This window comes from Lepidochelys kempii, chromosome 9 (genome assembly GCF_965140265.1).
Source record: "Lepidochelys kempii isolate rLepKem1 chromosome 9, rLepKem1.hap2, whole genome shotgun sequence".
Classification (NCBI taxonomy): domain Eukaryota; kingdom Metazoa; phylum Chordata; order Testudines; family Cheloniidae; genus Lepidochelys; species Lepidochelys kempii.
This window is the reverse complement of record NC_133264.1, coordinates 82,966,198-82,986,426: the sequence shown is the minus strand read 5'-3', so window position 1 is coordinate 82,986,426 and position 20,229 is coordinate 82,966,198. Positions and strand designations below refer to the sequence as shown.

General features: G+C 42.4%; 1 protein-coding gene across 8 annotated transcripts in view; it reads left to right on the top strand.

Moving 5' to 3' along the window:
• ATRX (ATRX chromatin remodeler) overlaps positions 1-20,229 on the top strand; it is a 140,981-nt gene that overhangs the window by 16,958 nt on the left and 103,794 nt on the right. For 6 of the 8 annotated variants that reach the window (XM_073361133.1, XM_073361132.1, XM_073361136.1 and 3 more), the window contains 4 exons: positions 5,982-6,037; positions 8,673-8,725; positions 9,680-9,804; positions 11,266-11,385. In XM_073361133.1, the coding sequence (XP_073217234.1) occupies positions 5,982-6,037; positions 8,673-8,725; positions 9,680-9,804; positions 11,266-11,385 (354 nt within the window). The other 2 variants (XM_073361134.1, XM_073361137.1) reach the window with 2 other exon arrangements.

The window sequence follows — 20,229 nt, the reverse complement described above, 5'->3', positions numbered from 1 at the left end:
TTGCTGTTTCCTTCTTAAGTGGAGATATCTGGATAAATATACAGTAGATTCTTGGTATAAATTGCTTTTCATTTGTGAATATAAATGTTCTGTATGTTATAACACTTTTAAACCAACAAAGTATTCAGTATTCCGTTTCATGGAAGTTAAACTATCTGTGTGTCCTTGGGGTGGGGGATGTTTGTATCTCCTCTGGGATGCTTTTGGTTCAGATTTCTCATGGTTACCTATATTAACAGTGTGTAATAGACACATCTTGTTTTGCTGCTGAAGTTAAGATCTTTTGACCCTCACAATTGTGGAACAGAGTGTGAGGGAGTTGTTTTCATGTTAATTGTGGGAACAATTTGTGAATTAAGTCAGAAACCACTAAAACAAAAGCGCTTTTCTAAAGCAAATGATTAGGTTTCTTCTGGAAAATTATTGGTATCTCCAAAATATCTAATAGGTAAGTACTGGATTTAAAAAACAACAACTTCATTTTAACTACTGTCAAGAATGAAGGCTTTTAAAATAAACACACAGCAGAAAATTATAATCTAATGTATAGTAGGAATCTGCATTTGTTATAGAACTTTTCAGACTCCAACTTTCCTGAAACACTTTCCATAGCAATGAAGTGACTGTGTGAGGAAAGTTGGGATTGTATTAGCCGAGGAATGTATTTTGTTCTATTTTCTGACAGATCCATGGGATCGCTAAAAGGATGCTGTCAAAATAAATAGTTAACTTTTCACTAACAACTCATTACCTTATTAAAATTGACAGAAATTTAAAATCTAATTTTACTTGATTATTACCTGTGCTTTTTCTTATATTTCTCAGATCATATAGTGAAATAAGACTGGTCATTTTCACTTTGTATTTACTTCAGCTTTCTTATTCTCCTTATATAACAGGACGCAACTGTTTTGCATTTCTAATGTTTAGGAATATTTGAAATATTCTTTTTATACAAAAAAATAAGTGCTCTGTCAGATACACAGCATTGATTTCAATGGAGCTAAGACAATTTACATCAACTGAAGATCTTTATATTCATATTGGATTATGTAAAACTTCTGTTAAAGTCACAAACTTCTGCTATACTCGATAATATCCCTTTGATTTAACTGGAGTTCTGCTTAAAATTTCATCTTAAGTATAGCACTTCTGACAATATTGTCCCCTTATTACTGCATTGTAGTGTCAACACTGACTGTACGATTCAATTCCTGTTTGGTGCTTCAGTGCTTTATTTCAGGGCACCTTTGCCAAAACCAAACTGTGACATGGATAAACAGATATCTGTCATTGTGAAGTTGTTTTGGGGAGGATACTGTTTGCAGCACCTCTCTCCCAGTCCTGTGTAGTTACAAATGTGACTCTAGCTCTTGTCCGTGAAAGAGAATTACTGTGGAGCAGAGATACACCAATTGCTTAGTCCTTTTGACAAATTTCAAGGGTGTATGTGTGTGATATCACACACATATACATTATATATAATTACAAAAAACTACTGACCCTTTGTGTGTATGAACTATAATAGTCTTTAATCATTTGATCGCATGCTATTTTTCCATAGGACCTCTGCCTCATGCAATGCCCTGCTCTGGGGATGAATTGTGTAATAAAAAAGATTGTCTTTAAAGACCCTCCTCATTTGTTGGAAGGTGTCGAGTGAATGAGACAGAGGATTGCAGAAAGAGAAAGGAGGGTCTCATGGTCTTCACTGTTGTCCTGGAGAACTGGATTTGGCCCTGCCTCTGCCACAGAGTTCCTGTGTGATGCTAAACAAGTCACTTAAACCAAACCTTTGAGGTGCTCGCTAATTGTGTGTTTAGCTCAAGGGTTCTCAGACTTTTGCACTGGCAACCCCTTTCACACCTCAAGCCCCTGAGTGTGACCCCCCCCTTATACATTAAAAACACTTTTTTATATATTTAACACCATTATAAATGCTGGAGGCAAAGTGGGGTTTGGGGTGGAGGCTGACAGCTCGTGACCTCTTGAGGGGTCCTGACCCCCAGTTTGAGAACCCCTGGCCTAGCTTGGTATCTTGAAGTCTGATTGGCAGAAGTGCTGACCACTCATAATTGAAATCAATGGGAGTTGTCCTTAGAACATATTCTGAAAGTATTCTGAAAAATCAGGTCCTAGGATTTTCAAGTTGGCTCCCCAAAATTAGTGAATGCTTTTGACCATATTCTCTGTGCGTCAGTTCCCCATCTGTAAAAGTGAGATAATACCTCCCCCTCATCTCAAGAGAAGTTTTGAGAAGACTAATTAATTTTTCTTTGAAGCACTCCGCTTACTATAGTGATGAGCACCATAAAAAAGCCATGTGGAAATAATTTTTTCTTCATAACAGGATTTGAACAGTCTACAATAAATTGAACAATGAGGAGAAAACAAAATATTGAATCACTGAATAAGACTGCAGTCCTGTAGAAAAATACTATGTGATCATATAATTTAACACTGTATCGCAATGCATACACACAAGGGGGCTGAATGAAGCTTATTCGGGCAACCTTAATCTTGAAAGTTCCTAAGTTTTGTGTGCCTGATTATGCAACCTTAGTGGTCTTTTAACATAGTTTGTGAGTGTGTGTAACTTTCTCATTTTTTTTTTTTTTTTTAAAGAAGAACTTCTGTTTTTTCAGTTTGCTGTCATGTGGCATCACAACACCACATGGGTGGAACCTTTAGATACACTACACAGACTTCTGCCACTTGAACTAGTGGAGTAACTGATAGCAATAGTAAGTTGTTATCCTCTATGTGGATCAGTACTAGAGGGACATCAGACACACATTTAACCAGTGATTTTCACAGATATTTGCTGGCAGAGGAGGAATAGTGAGACTCGGGAATTTGGCATTCCAGGCTCTGGAGGGGAGTGTTTTCTAGTGGTTACAGCCACTTCGGCTTATTTCCTCCAGACTTGTCCCCCTTCTGCCTCATCCCTTCCAAGGTGTTCCAGTCATGTCCCGTCCCGTCCCCTCCCCCCCAGCTCCTTGCACCAGTCCTAGTATCCTTATCTTCCCAGTCCCAGACTCTACTCAAGCTTCTCGTTTCAGTCTTTTTGCCCAGCAAGTTCTTATTCCCCCCTCCAAGCTTGCTGTCATAGTTCGGATCTCTGACTTCATCATTCTCTCATCCCGTCTTCACACGTAGTCATGGTCTCTTCCCAGCCAGTTCTGATTTCACTCCCTTTTGAGCTCCTTGCCCACAATCTGTCCTCCCTACCCCTCCTGCTCCTCACTGCATTCTCCTTGTCCAGCAAGTCTTAGTCTACCCCTTCCCCACCGTGACTCCTAGTCTTCTTGCCCAGCAAGTCTGCCCCCCTCCCCCCGCAGCTTCCTGCTCCAGCCTCTTCACCTCCAACTGCATAACTGTTGTCTCAGTCTCACCAGACTGTGTGCGCCAATATACTCTCCTTCCTGACCAGTCTGGCTTCTGTCTCCTGTGTATTTGAATCGGACAGCTTCCTCCTTCATACTGCACTGTGTGGATGTGTTACAAGGGAGTAGAGGTGTCATTGAGAGCATAGGAAAGACAGGCTCCCTGCTCTCAATTCCCCATCTTGGTGTTCTCTCAGCTCTGTACCCCTAGACTGGAGAGAACTTGCTCAGTTGCTGTGTGGTGACGGCATGTTCAGTCTGGTCAGCACTGTGATACGAGGGGGTACAACATGCTTAGTCAGTTTGTGGGTATGGTGACAGTCTGGTCACACATAGGCGCAGTGAGATTTGAGCATGCCCAGTGAAGATGGAATCTTCCGAAATTTTAGCTGTTAAAATCAAAGTATTCTCTACTGAGCATGTGCAAACTGAAATTGTTACAACTTAACCAAAGTTAGGCGAATTTTAATGAGGATGCCAAGAGGCACATCCTTGGCACATCACCCCTCAGCCAAATTTCAAGTAATTAGTTGTCACAATTTTGGCATGAGTGTACCTTATACCCTTCCCTTGGTCCCTTAAGGGCACCCGCTTAAGGTTTTCAGTACTCAGCCATCACCTCTCTTAAGGGGAGACATGCATCTCTCTTCCTCTTGATGGGGATTTTAAGGCTTCCCTTCCCAACTCCCTGCACTTTGATATCCCAAGCAAGCCAGTCTACTTAAAGGCCAGTCTATCTGTGCTTTGCTTTCTCCCCAAAGGCTATGAACAGCATATAACCATCAGCTACAAGTTACCATACTGCTCTTTGTAAGCAAGCATGTTTATTCTTAAGGTAAAAGCATTATAGAGAAAACAAAACAAAAGGTCCTTCAGGCATGCTAAAAGTTTACAATAAGTCACCCATTATTCTTATAGGGCCCTAGTAGGCCAAAGTCTTTCCAACCCTCCACAAGGGTTCGGCCCCGCTTGGACAGAAGGTCCTGTCTGTTTGCTGGATCAGAAAGAAGGCTTTGAGTCAGTTTAAATGCATCCTTTTTAAGCCAAAAGCCCTTTCTTGGTTTTCCTAGTCTCTTGTAACCCAGTTTGAGTCCCTATATGCAAATACCCCAGTGGGTGGTACCTGTCTGGTACAATGAGTGATTCTCCTTAATCACCCTACGGTGTTTTAGTTCCTGAAGGAGCTGTAGTAATTCACCCCCATGGAGTAGAACACAATCATACATATAATTCCTGAGCCACAGTGATACATAAGCATAATGTAATATGTTCCCCCAAAGACACTGCATATGGTTGCAATATCTGTCACAATAGTCACAGGGTTTAAGGCCAGAAGGGACCACCAGATCAGCTAGCCTGACCTCCTGTATGTCACGTGCCACCAACAACACCCAGTGCCCACATGCTAAACCCAGCAATTGAAATGTGACCAAAACGTTACAGCCCGCAGGACACTAAATGGTTATTTGCCACAGGCAGAGAATAGGAGGGTGACTTGGAGCAAAATTCCTTCCTGACACCACATGGTGATCAGAGCCTGAGGATGTTAGCAAGAAAAATCCAGCTAAATATCTTGCTGCAAAACAGAGGGACACGAGAGCACTTCAGAGAAATGATCTGAAGAATTTAATACAGAGAAAACATTTTTTCTTACTGTCATTTTCATAAACATCTGCATTGTATTGGCTGAAATTTTCCAAAAAAAAAAAAAAAAAAAAGCCATTAGGCCTGAGGCAGACACAGCCAGTGTGGAAAAATTCAGCCCAAACAGTTTGCAAAATTATAAGCAACTGAAAATAAGGTCTTATAATGTAAAGAGTGCTATGAGCCTAATCTATAATACTCGTGATATCCATATGAAAAATAGCATTTTTGTACTTTCCATTAATCCATTTCCTGTGAGGCTCCTTCTAACATTCTAAGCTTTTGAGCAACTTCATATAGCTGCATTATAAAGAATACTGAAACAGAAATATTCCCTTCTCCCCCTCAAAAAACCTATAACATTTCTCTCAAAATTACACTTGATGGGGGTTCAGTCCTGGATCAATGACATGTTTAAGGTTTAATATCCCACAACCCATTAGGGCTAGAAATAGGAGGTCTGTATATCTTGAAAGAGGAGACTCCACAATATCAAATGGGATACATCACTTATTTTTAGCTGTGCTAGCTAGGTCCTTGATATATCAGTCCTTAAAATCACAATGTTATGTACAGAAGTTTCAGGAATGTATTGGTTGTTACTGCTTTTCGTGTGAAGCATGTGTAGTTGCACTCTGGCTCCTCTAGTATGATTTCTTTATTGGTGGGAAAAGGTTGAAAAATAGTAGCAGTGGTATTTTTAAAAAAAATCTAAATAAAATTTTCTGTAAATTATTTAGCATGTGTGCAATAGATGATGCCATGGTGTTATGCAAAGGTTTTATTGTGATTCTATATAAAACTCACTCCTCATCCCCACTGACTAATTGTCCATTTAGTAATGTTTTAATAATGCTGTAAAAAAGGTTATACCAACCATCATTTATAATTTAAAGAATTGTTAGTGATTTCTACCATTCAGTGAATTACATTTTTTCCCTCCTTGTACAGGTAAAAGTAGTGGGCCTGAAAATAGTCCAACTCCAATGGAAAATAACAGGGAAGAGGTAGGAATAAAGTATATGGTGCATTTGATTTACAGTAATGCTGGTAATCCAAAAATGGCTGGTATAGATTGATTAAATTTGAATTAAAATCTGTACTGGATTACACTACCATATCTGCTGAATGTGAAAGTTGATTAGGGAACTTCTTCTAAAAGTTGAATTAAAAAAACACAATATAACCTTTTAAGTGGATATGAATGACATCCATTATGACTAGGCAAGCAATCACAATTTAAAAATAAAAAGTAAAATAATAAATTCAATGTACTTTCATAGTTTTGACTACTTTCGTATTTTTCCTATGGTACTTCATAATGCATGAGTAAATGTATACTTTGTGGAAGGTATCACATTGTACTATCATGAGGCTTCTACCCATTATTAAATCTTTGATGAGAAGTGGGGAGCTGCTGCAATTTTGTGAATTATCATGGTTGGGAAGTGGCAAATTACGTAATGGTAAGTAATACTCCTTTTCATGAAAGTATTAGGGCTGTCGGTTAATCACAGTTAATTCATGTAATTAACTAAAAACAAAAACAAATCGCGGTTAAAAAAACAATTGTGATTAATTGCAGTTTTAATCGCGCTGTTGTTAATAGAATACCAGTTGACATTTTTTATAAATATTTTTGGATGTTTTTCTACATTTTCAAATATATTGATTTCAATTACAACACAAAATACAAAGTATTCCTTGTTCACTTTATATTATTTTTGACAGATATTTGCACTGTAAAAAAGAGAAACAAAAGATAGTGTGTTTCAGTTCACTTCATACAAGTACTGCAGTGCGATCTCTTTATCATAAAAGTGCAACTTACAAATGTAGATTTTGTTTTGTTACATAACTGCACTCAGAAACAAAAGAATGTAAACCTTTAGAGCCAACATAGTCCATTTAGTTCTACTTCTTGTTCAGCCAGTTGCTAAGAGAAACAAGTTTGTTTACATTTATGGAAGATAATGCTGCCCACTTCTTATTTACAGTGTCACCTGAAAGTGAGATATCAGGGCTTTGTGTGGCACTTTTGTAGCTGGCATTGCAAGGTATTTATGTGTGAGATATGCTAAACGTTCATATGCCCCTTCATGCTTCGGCCACCATTCCAGAGGATGTGCTTCCATGCTGATGACGGGTTCTGCTCAATGATCCAAAGCTATTCGGACTGATGCTTGTTCATTTTCATCATCTGAGTCAGATGCCACCAACAGAAAGTAGATTTTCCTTTTTGGTGGTTCAGGTTCAGTAGTTTCTGCATCATAGCGTTGCTCTTTTAAGACTTCTGACGGCATGCTCCACATCTTGTCCCTCTCAGATTTTGGATGGCACTTCAGATTCTTAAACCTTAGGTCGAGTGCTGTAGCTATCTTTAGAAATCTCACATTGATTCTTCCTTTGTGTTTTGTCAAATCTGCAGTGTTCTTAAATTGAACAGTGTGCTGGGTCATCATCCGAGACTGCTATAACATGAAATATATGGCAGAACCAAGCAGGTGATACAGAATTCTCCCCCAAGGAGTTCAGTCACATATTTAATTAATGCTTTATTTTTTTAATGAGCATCATCAGCATGGAAGCATGTTCTCTGGAATTGTGGCCGAAGGATGACGGGACATACAAAGGTTTAGCATATCTCACATGTAAAGCGGGCAGCATTATCTCCCGTAAATGTAAACAAACTTGTTTGTCTTAGCGATTGGCTGAATAAGAAGTAGGATGGAGTGGACTTGTAGACTCTAAATTTTACATTGTTTTATTTTTGAGTGCAGTTATATAACAAAACAAAATCTACATTTGTAAGTTACACTTTCACAATAAAGAGATTGCACTACAGTACTTTTATGAGGTGAATTGAAAAACAGTATCTTTTGTTTACCTTTTTTACAGTGCAAATATCTGATAAAAATAATATAAAGTGAGCACTGTACACTTTGTATTCTGTTATAATTGAAATCAATATATTTGAAAATGTAAATACAAAACAAAAATATTTATAATTTCAATTGGTATTCTTTTATTAACAGTGCAATAAATCACATCCTCAAGTGACCCACGAATATTGATGATATGCTCTTGAGTGAGCCACACCCAGTCCTTAGCCCAGAAAGTTGTGAAGTGCGAGCCGTAACTGTTAAATGGACCCTTTGGAATGGAGGATTGCAGGGAAATAAAATCTTACGAAGGGGTCCTCTACTATTTTTAATACTTCCTCAATTTCCTGCAAATTGGTGCATAAGAAATATGGTGTATGATTCTGTGAATTTCTCAGATCACAATAATATTTCTTTATAATTTCTGATGCAGTGTGTGCTTGGTGGGGCTCAAAATATATATTCATTTTAAGAGATCTTAATCCAGGTAGTAATTTATAAACGAAAAAGTCTCATAATTGAATCCAGCTAATTACAACACTACGTTTACAAGCAAAACTTTAATTTTTGTTCTGCTACCCTTGATATGAAATGTAGTATGAACAAGAAATGGGATATGATTGGTTTAAACCCAGCTAGAAATTGACTTCTGAGTTGCTGCTGTATACCTAAGAATCCAAGAAAATAATTTTTTGTTGGTGTATGTTCTGGTCACACACTAACAGATGTTTGTGACTTCAAAATTTTTCCTTGTTTTTAGGGCAATAGCTCTTCAGAAAGATCCAAATCTTTAGGATCATCACGTTCGAAAAGGTTAGTTTGAAAAGGAAAATGTGAATAATACTATTTGTAACTAGGTGCCTTCCCTAACTTGGTCTACAGAAACAATCTACGCAGGGCCAGCTAACTATATAGTGTAGATTGGCATGGAGCCATGTAACTTCAGGCTGATTTACACCAGCTGAGGAGGCTCACTGTGTCAAGTTCAAATTTACCCCCTTCCTGGAGTATGGCTTTATTAACAAAGTCTTGATGGTATCTTGTTTTCTATCTCAAGGCTCATCAGGCATAAATGCTCATTGGGTTCTTCCTTCAGGACTATCACCCTACACCCAGGATTTTTTTCCCTTGGAAAAGTCATTTCTATGTGTCCAAGTGGGGTAATCAGTTTACCCTGTCTTAGTGAGTCACTAATACCCAATAAAATCAATACTTTACCAGTAAAATCAAGACTTGGTAACAGTATGAGATGTTTCAGACAAACACTGCCAGTCTGATGCACTTCAGTTTATTCATGTTTTTTTTGCTCTCTTTCAAGAAGTAATGCACTAAGGTAATAGTTTCTCAGTTTGTGCCTAAAGAAAACACATTCTCTGTGTGGCCAAAAATAACTGCATTTTAGCAACCTTACACTGATCACTTTCCTTCTTGTCTTTTGCCATCTTTTGGTAAACCTTACGGTTCTGTCCTTCAGATCCTTTTAAAATATGTAAAACAAAACAACATATAATCTTTTCTCTAGGGGGAATAAAAAAAATTTATGCATCTCTAAGAACAAAATTCCTCTTCTGTTTACTGTTGTCATGCTTGCCCAGTCTGTTTCTCTCTGCTTCATCATCTCATGCAGTTTAAATTAGATCGAAAAATAGAATTTAAAATTACCAGATTCCTGACCCAAGGGAGATTGTTTGATTGCAAAGCACCATATACACCTAAATTGCTATAAAATATTTATCACAAATGTGGATTTTTTTTCTGTTCATACAGGAAACCTACAGTTGTAACAAAATATGTTGGATCAGATGATGAACAAACCTTACCTGAAACTGTAAATGAAGATGTTTCAAATGAAAACTCAGAAAATGATGTTGATATGAAAAGCTTACCTAAAGGTAGAGCATGCATTTTCTGTGTGTCTGAATTCTGCGAATTAGTGTCAAGATTATATGATGGAATATGCATAATAGCCACAAAGGGAAACGTTGTATACTTCGTCTGTTTTTTTTTTATTTTTATTTTTTTTGTAAAGTGCCAACCTTAGCAAGCAGGATATTGAGGCCCTACTATGATTATAGCATTCAAAAGGTTAAAATATTTTGTTTTTAAATGTCTACTTTGAACCCCACATACATAAATCACTGGATCTACCAGGATGCACTGATTACTTAATTCAAAATATGCATTGGAATCCATATTTTTGTGGAAATAAAGACAACATGAAACAGGAAATGGTATTTTGCTTTTGTTCTTTTGTAAACATTTCGGGTAAAATTTTCAGAAGTACCTAAGTCCCATTTGAGAATGGGATTTAGTTCTCGTAAGTGACTGATTTTTGAAAATTGTACCCTTTGCTTAAAAGTATTAGAGGTTTAGGCCAGATCTTGAAATATGTTTAAAAACAAAACAGAAAAAGCTGGTCATTATTGGGTTATTTTTAAATGCAATACTTTTAAAACACCCTCTACACCATGGGGGGAGGGATAGCTCAGTGGTTTGAGCATTGGCCTGTTAAACCCAGCGTTGTGAGTTCAATCCTTGAGGGGGCCGTTTAGGGATCTGTGGCAGAATTGGGGATTGGTCCTGCTTTGAGCAGGGGGTTGGACTAGATGACTTCCTGGTCCCTTCCAAACCTGAGATTCTATGATATTTTTAGTTTTAGCATTGTTTAAAAAGAACAACAAAAAAGCTTGCCTTTCTTAGCTCTATAAAAGCCATAGTATAGCAGAGACCCCAGAAGCAGTCATTGTATGGTTATTTTCACAGAACATTGTATTACTGCAAATTCCCAGGAGACACAGGATTGAAACCCAGCTCTAAATGTGAAATTACACTTTTTTTCTTCACGTAACTTTGGTTAGCACTGTTCGGTTTTGTTAAAACATTAGTAAATTTAATAATTTTGTAAAAAAGGAAAATGAGATTTTGCCCTGTTGGTGGGGGAGGGAAGAAATTTCTACAGCTTTTGAGAGATGCTCAGTTAGCTGTCCTAAAACTCCAGGTGCCACGGAACAGTTGCATTGCAAGCTCACCCACATTGTCTCACTGTTATGCTTTATTCTGTTCTTCATGTACTGCATCTGGGGCTAGAGAGGGTAGTTTGCTCTCCAGGGTCGATTCAGTCTTTGATCTCTGTCCTACAATTGCAATACCAGTGCCAGTTTGAGGTGTGTGATATTGATATTTGTAATATGGACACCTGTGCAGTAGGATATATTTATCAGTCAGTCATCATATAGCTTGTTGGGGGAAAATTATATGCAATGTTGGCTTTTGTTTAAACAGGAGTCTTGCACTTCACTGGAATGTCACTTGGATATGTAATGGTTTCCACCTTTTAAATGAAATTATTCTAGGTACAGTGGTTGTACAACCAGAGCCAGTGCTGAATGAAGACAAAGATGATTTTAAAGGGCCTGAATTTAGAAGCCGAAATATCGTTAAAATGAAACCTGAAGCTCCCAAAAAGCGTGGAGGTAAATACATTTTATAACATGTTTAAAATGGGTTTAAACTGCTGTTTATAGCCACGTTTGGTACATCCAAAAATTGTACATATTTCCTAAAAATACCTCCACTCTTCTGGCTTTTAGTTCACTAAGGGTTCTGTCCTGCTGAAATTAGCCTCCATTGCTGTCCCTGCAGTGCAGCAGTGAAAGCTAAGATTTTACAGAAACTAATCTCCTGCCTTGGGTAGCCATAGCATGCTTCATTAGGTATTCTGTGTAAATCTTCTTCACTCTATTCCCAAGAGTTTGATTCCATTCTGCTATTTTGCCATATCCTTTTCTAGGGAATAGTGGCATACCATTGCATACCCCAGAATTTAAAAAAAACATGGTCGATCTAGTAGCCTGTGGGCTGAATCTCACCTGCAGGATAGTTTCGTCTGGCCCCTGAACACATAGTATAGAACAAAATGGCATCCTCCGCATAGTGTGACCTTATACATACGGTGCATCCAAGGTCATTGTGTGGAGGGTGCCATTTTGGACTTCCAAAGGCATGCAAGTATAACTGCATGCCTTATTAAAAATGTCATGCATGCCACTGCTAGGGAATGATGTTGGAACTCCACTGAATGTATTTTCTGAGGCTCCAAGAAATCCATACAGATGTAAGCAGAGACAGAACGTTAGTTGGTAAGGAAGATGTTTTTGTTTTGAAATCCCAGATTAATTTAATTTCTTGGCACTTCCCTGGCTATTGGTTATATACCTTAGGTCATCTGTGGAAAGTTGTTATGCCAGCCAATTTTCTTAACCTCTACTAGAATTGATATGCAAGTACATAGATGCTAATGGATAATATAAATTCATCTTTTATGGACTTGGAAAACAGAAAAGAACAAGCAAGAGGCCATGCATAAACTACTTCTATAAATAAGTGACTGTACATTCCTTTCTCCCCTTATAGTGCAGGCAGTTTTGTAATTTACATACGAAAAATAGTAATCAGTAGCTTACTCCAGCCTAGTTACTTCTTTGTTTATTATAATAGTTGATATAAATAACTTTTTTTTTCCCTCATATGTAGTTTAGGTATTTAATAGGAATCAAAAATAATGACCGTGAAAAAGTTTACTTACTCTTTTGTGTGTGCATGTGTGAGGTGTTTTAGGGTGTTTTTTTAACATTGATCTCTCCTCTAATTATATTGGCTAATTGAAGGGCCACGTGGTTCATTTTTAATTATATTATTGGATGTTACATTCAGGACAGAATCTCATGGTTTTGCCTGAAGTGATAAAGTGCGATCACTGAGGTCGTTCCTGCTCACCACCACATGGTCTCTTGTGATGTACCTTCGAAAAGACTTTTATTCTTGTAAATGGTCTTTTTGTTGTTTTTACAGTAGTTTTAGTGTGTGTTTTAGTTTTTAGGATTTTAAGGTCTTTGGGACGCCATTTTGCTGGTCTCCCTCCTGGGTACTGGATTATGCTGAAGACACTGGGGTTCAAGATCTGCGCTTTCTGCCCTTGCTTGTTCTCAGTCAACGACAAGCACCAATGCTGCCTTTACTGCATGGGGGAAGCCCACTTTGCATCCAAGTGAAGTATCTGCCTCTCTTTCCCAAGCCATACCTGAGAAGGCTGTGCTCTCCACTTCAAGAAGCACCTCATGGAGGTTGCCATGAAGCTGCAGTAGGATCCAGACCAGGGAACCCCCTCATAGATTGGTCTGAGCAATCAAGGAGTGTGCCTCCTACCATGGAGCTCCAGTCTGGTTCTGCTGGTACCAGTGCTATGGACCTCAGGCCAAGGCTTAGTCGTGAGTGAATATAAGCGCGGCAGTAAGTTTCCTCCAAGCCCAAGAAGGATACTGCCCTGTCCACGAGATCTGTTCACAGGGAAGCAGAATGTTCCAAAGCTCACAAGCGTGATAAAAAGTTGTATAGACCATTGGATCCGCCAGTTCCATCCACTGAGCCACATACTCCTTCCAGGTTGGCACTGCTTAAGTCAATGGAATCTTCGGTTCTGAGGCAGTCCTCTTTTTGGCTCCCATTCCGGCTCTGGTTCTGACTACAGTGCGTATCGCTGACACCAGGGAGACCTGATTTGGCTTATGAGCTCTTTGTCATGGAGGAGGGAAGGTCTCCATGTTTTCAAGTGCCATCGCCTTCCAGGGGAGTATGCTCTCTTACATTAGACTTGCCTGTTACTCTATGGGTTACTCTATGGGTTCCTGTGGGTCCGCTGGTTCCAATGGCACCACCATTTGTACCAGCCTGACTTTTCAGCATTGGAGGACTCTGACAGAGTGCAGGGTCTGGCCCTCCCATACTGCCAATATAAGTACCCCAAGATTCTGCTGACTCAGTGGCAGTACCCTCTCTTTCCCCAGCAATGGAGCCATTGGTACTCTGCTCTTCGGGGCTCTCCATAGCAGCTGCTGGATCTGCCTTGTTGGTCCTACTGGGGATTGTGGCTGCAGTATCCACCTTCAGAACCTTCCTGCTCCACTTGAGAGGTGTCTTTTTATCTTATCTCTTCAACCATCATCAAGTTGGCATTCCAAACCAATGTTGGAGGCTGTTCCACTTAGTCTGACTCCAAAGGTACTGCTGGAACTCCAGATGCTGCAGTGTCTTTGACTCCCTCCTCACCCCTGGATGACTACTGTCAATTCCAGGAACTTTTATGTAGGGTGGCTGCTGCTCTCCACGTTCCACTGGAGGAAGTACAGGACAAACAGCACCAGCTGCTTGACATCTTATGTACCTCGGTACCAGCCAGAGTGGCTCTACTGATCAAAAATGCCATTCTTCAACCAGCCCATATTGTCTGGCACACTCTAGCCACTTGCACACCCACCCCCAAGGGGGTGGAGATGAAGTACTATGTACCTGAAAAGGGGTCTGAGTTTCTGTTCTCTCATCCCCCCCACCCAATTCCCTCGTCATACAGGCAGCGATGGAGTGGGCCCAGCAACAACATGCATACTCCACCCAGCAGACAAAGAGGGCAAGCAACTGGACCTGGGTCGCAAGGTATTCTCCTCTGCCAGCCTCCAATTTCGTATCTCCAGTTAGTTTGCTCTATTAGCTAAATACAATTTCCTTACCTACAGGAAGCTGGGAGACTTTGCAGACAAACTTCCCCAGCAGGACTGAGCTCGCTTCCAGGCTATGCTACAGGAGGGGAAACTAGTTGTGAGAACGAGACTCCTGGACGTAGCAGACACTTCTTCACAGATGATGGCTATGGAATTGCTATGCAGAGGGAGTCATGGCTGCCTTTGTCAGGTTTCCCAAGGGAAGTCCAGAACAACATAGAGCAGTGGTCCCCAAACTGTGGGGCATGCCCCCCTGAGGGGATACGGAGGAATGTTTGAGGGGGCGCACGATGAAGCCTGGATCAGCCCCCATGCTAGGTAGGGAGGGAGCACCACCGAGTTGCAGCTCCAGCCCCAGTCACAGGTCTGGCCCCAGGCCAGCTCCTCCCCCATCCGCAGTTCTGCCTCCAGCTCTGCCTTCAGCCTAGTCTCATCTGGTGAGCCAATTATGCAGTAATGGTGGTGTTGGTGGGGCTTAGACCTATTCCATTACTGGTAAGGGGGGTGAACAGGAAAAGTTTGGGCACCACTGCCATAGAGGACCTCCCTTTCAATGAATCTCATCTCTTCAGTCAGAAGACTGATGAGTCCCTCCACTCCCTTAAAGACTCCAGCGCCACTCTGCTGTCTCTGGGTATCTACATAGTAGCACCCAAGTTTTACCAAGTTTTACCACCCGCAACCAGTCAACATTCTAGAGCTCCCCATTTCTTCCACCAGCAGTCCTGTGAGCTGCCTTGCAAATGGCAAGACCCAATGGCCCCACCCTCTGGGTTCTTCATACAACCTACAGCATCTCGTACTCAGTCTTTGCAGAAGCAATACTTCTGAAGGCACCTAGAGAGCCGGCAACCACCCTGCCTCATGCTATACTTCTGAGTTCCCTCTTCAGGGAGCGTCTATGACACTTGTTTCCAGTTTGGAGTGCAATAACAATGGACAAATGGGTCCTAGATGTCATTTGACATGGCTATATGATCAAGTTCGTGACGTTACCTCATCCACGTCATCAGGCCTTGCCTCAGGGACCACTCTCACGACAGTATCCTTGCTCTAGAAGTGGTCTCCCTACTGCAGAGGGGAGCGATAGACCATGTTCCTGTGACCAGTCCGGACACAGGGTTTTATTCTACTTATTTCCTAGTCCCCAAGAACATAGGCGGTGGGTATAATAGGCCTGGGGAGTCTCTGTCTCTCCTGTCGCGGCCACCAGACCCTGGTTGTGATGTTTGGTGACAAAGTTTTTGCTTCATTAGGCCCCATGCAGGTTCTGGGGCGGCTGAGGAGGTGGTATGTGCTATTCAGCTTCCCAGGTTCATCGGTAATATCCCTGGACTCCAGAGAGATTACTGAGGAACCCACAAAGCTGAATTTGAAATATCATCTGAGCCGCCCCGGAACCTGCATTGGGCATATCAAAAGCGTTGGGAGAGACGCTTTTCCCTGGGGTGGCTTGCGGTCTGGGGAGGGAAGGTGCAGCTATAGCTGCCCTGGGACTTCTTTGGGTGGGGGTGCTCCGGGCAAGTGGGATGGGGGCTCGGGGCTTCAGCCAGCCCAGGGCTGCTCCAGCCAAGGGGGGGTGGATGCTCGTGGCTTTGCCCACCCGGGGCTCCTCTGGCCAAGAATGTGGGGGGCGCTCAGGGCTTTGGCCAGCCCAGGGCTCCTCCGGCCAGGGATGTGGGGGGTGAGGACGCGCTCTGGCCTTCGGCCAGCCTGGGGCTCCTCCGGCCAAGGGGCAGAGTGATCGGAGCTTCAGTCAGCCCAGGGGTCTTCTGGCTGGGGAGCAGAGGGATGATGCTCAGGGCTTCTCTGGGCGGTGGGGAGGTCGCACTTATGTCTCCAGCTGTGGGCTGGGGGAGCGCAGGTGGAAGTGGCAGAGCAGGGGGCTGGCCTTCCTGAAGGGGGCTCCACCCACTGCCCATGCTGAAGAAGAAGACTGATCTTAGACCTCAGTCATCTCAACCGCTTCATATGCAAGCCAAAGTTTCATATGGTCACCATAGCAGCCATCATTACTTTTTTAGAAAAAGGCATGTTGTTTATGACCCTTGATCTGTAGGACACTTACTTCTACGTGGATATCCATCCTACCCACAGACATTTTCTGAGATTCATGGCAGACCTCTGTCACTTCTGATACAGCATTTTACCGTTCCAAATCACCACTGCTCCTTGGGTCTTCACCAAAGTTTTCTCGGTACTGGCAGCCCACCTCCGGTGCCAAGGGATCCTTATATTCCCATATCTTGATAATTGGCTGCTAGCAGCACAATGAAAAGGGGAGGGTTGCGCCTTGACCTCCATGCTGCTCACACTCCACTCCTCTTTGGGGGTGAGTATAAACATTGAAAAATTGACTTTTGATCCTATACAGTCCCTGGAATTCATTGGGGCCCACATCCATGCAATCTTGGCATGCGCCTACCTACTGGAGGACAGGTTCCAGACCCTACAAGAGCTGAGTTTCCAAGGTGATTTTGAGTCCTTCTGTTCAGGCCAAGACTGATCTCTCTCTTCTTGGCCACATGGCAGCTTGCACATATGGTACCGCCTTCACTTATCTCCACTTTTGCTGCCTACAGTTGTGGCTCCAGAGGCCCTTTTCTCCCACATGCCACACCATAGACTTCCTACTGACCGTTTCCCACGGAGTTCTCTCCTCCCTCAAGTGGTAGACGGACCCAGGACAGGTCTACACCAGGATACCATTCCTTCCATTCTCCCCAAGCACGACAATCATCACAGACGTGTTGCTCGTCAAATAGGGTGCCCACATGGGTAAGCACATGACTCAAGGGAGTTGGACTGCTCTGGAATTCTGGATGCACATCATCATCCTGGAACTTCGGGCAGTGCTGAAAGCGTGTCGTGCATTTCTCCCGTCCATCCACTCCTCTTATGTTCTTATCATGTCAGAAAACACCACCACCATTTGCTACATGGGACCTACACTTTGTGTGGAGGCAGTTTGTCTTTAGGATTGGTGCATTGCTCACAAGATCCTGTTGTCGGCAGTAGGGATGTAAAAGTTTAAGCAGTTAACCAATAAGCATCAGTCTTATCGGTTTAGGTTAACGATTAAACTCTGCTGCCACCCGGCATCCTGGCTGCTGCCCGGCATCCTGGCTGCTGGCCCAGAGTCCAGGGGCTCTGCTGCTGCCCCGCATCCAAGACTCCATTGTGAGCGCAGGGCCGGCAGCCAGGTTCCGCGTAAGATGTGGGGGTGCTGCAGCACCCGCCGCACCCCTAGTTCCCCGTGTCTGTGAAATCCTTAATGGTTAACTGTTTAACCAATAGAATTTTAATAGTTCTAACGGTTACTATTTTTAAACCATATTTACATCCCTAGTCGGAAGCATACCTTCCCAGGACTCAAAATGTAATTGCAGACTTCTCACCAGGAAATTCATGACTGACCACGAATGGGAGCTCCATGACTCTGTGGTCGTCAATGTTTTCGACCGCTGGAGGACTCCTATCTGGACCTCTCTGCCTCCCACATCAATAGCAAATGCACCCAGTACTGCTCTGGGTGGGGGGACTCTGCTCCCTTTCCCGAGGTGATGCCCTTTCCCTCCTCTGGTTAGACCAGATCTATTTACACCTTTTCTCCCCTACTGCTCCTGTGGAGTGTCCTACACAAGATCAGATGGGCAAGAATGACTGCCATTCTGATCAGCCTGTTCTGGCCTTGCCAGTTCTGATTTCCCCTTCTTCTCCACATCAGCGTGTTCCCTACTTCCGCTGCCAACTTTCTTGGAACTCGTCATTCAACACAGCACGAGGATCTGCCATCCCAATATACAGACTTCATCTCAGAGCTTGGTTTTTGGATGGGCATCTTTGCTAGTGCGGGAATGTTTATCAGCAGTACAAGAAATCCTCTCAAGTAGCAGACAGAAGCCCAGAAGGTGGTCCTATAGGCCACGTGGAAGCATTTCACCTCATGGGCCCAACAGAGGGGTATTGCTCCTGAACATGTGGACATCCTTCTTTTGGACTCTCTCCTCTTCCTGAAGATGTCAGGTCTCGCTCTCAACTCCATCAAGGTGCACATAGCCGCTATGAGTGCCTTCCACCCCTCTCTGGAAGGGCACTCCCTTTACTCATCCCTCCTGATTACAAGGTTTTGGAAGGGCCTCCTAAGGACTTATCCTCCTGTTTGACGCATCGCTCCCCAGTCGCACCCCAATCTTGTTCTGATGGTGTTGAACTCTTTGAACCTGCTCCCTATCTCGCCTCTCCATGAAGGGTGCCTTCCTGGTAGCTATTACTGCCACGAGAAGGGTTGATGAACTAGGGGACATGATGGCAGACCTCCCCCCTCTACCATATTCATAAGTACAAAATTTCCCTGAGCTTGCACCCTAAGTTTCTGCCAAAGGTTGTATCCTGCTTTCATCTTAACCAGTTCGTACACTTAACCTCTTTCTTTCCGGAAGAATACTGCCTTCGCTCCCTCGACGTCTGCTGGGCCCTGACTGTCTGTCTGCAGAGGACGAGATCTGCCGGGCCCTGACTGTCTATCTGCAGAGGACTAGACTTTTTATCGCTGGAGTGGGAAGAATTAAAGGGCAAGTGATCTCCGCTCAGAGGGCTTCTAAGTGGGTTTCAGGGTGCATTATGCCCTATTATCAGTTATCAGAACTGTCTCCACTCCTTGGGGTACAAGCCCACTCCATGAGAGCTCAAACATTGACCACAGCTGTGCTTCATGACGTACTGCTTTTGGACATATGTAGGGAGGCCATATGGGTTTCAGTATATACATTCTCTTTCCATTACGCTTTGATGTGAGACTCTGCGACGGATGCCTCATTCTGTGCAGCTGTTCTCCGTTCCACGGTTCCATCATCTTCTTCACACCTTCCTCTTAGCTAGGTACTACTTGTTAATCATCCTCAGTGGAATAGATTAGGGACCATTGCTAGAAGAGGAGGAGGTTATTTACGTGTAACTGGAGGTTCTTCGAGATGTGTGGTCCCTATCTATATTCCAGTCCTGCCCTCCTTCTCCTCTGCTGTGGATTTCTTGGTTTGCAGTGGAGAAGGAACTGAGGGCATGGTTGGTCCGCCTCTCCCTTTATTGCCTCAGATGAAACTGTGAGGTGGAACAAGAGCACATGCATGGACCAACGGACGCTACTACTTTCAAAATCTCTGGTTCTGGATGCATGGCGCATTTATATAACCCCTCAGTGGAATACAGAGGGACCACACATCTTGAAGAACCTCCAGTTACATTTATGTAACTTCCTCGTATTGCAAATAAATCTTATCAATTTTTTTTTTTTTTTTGGTGAGACTAGAAGGCTGGTTCATAAAGGTAATAGTATTGATGTACTAGACTTCTGTGAGAGGCATTTGACTTGGAGCTGTACAACATTTTGATTAAAAAAAAACCCTAAAATGATATAAAATCAACATGGCAGATGTTAAATGATTTAAAACTGTCTGATAGGTCTCAAAATGTAATTGTAAATGTGGGAATCTGTCATCAGGCAGGTGTTTTTTGTACCGGGGGTCCCATAGGGACTGGTTCTTAGCCCTATGCTATTTAACGTTTATCAGTGACCTGAAAGAAAACAGAATTACAGAGAATGTTTGCAAATTACATAAAGATTAGGAGAGTGGTAAAATAATAAAGATGGCACTGATACAGAGCAATCTGGGTTGCTTCATAAACTGAGTTTAAGCAAATAATACGGTTTTTCAATACAGTCCAATATAAAGTCACACATCTAGGAACAAAGAGCGCAGGCCA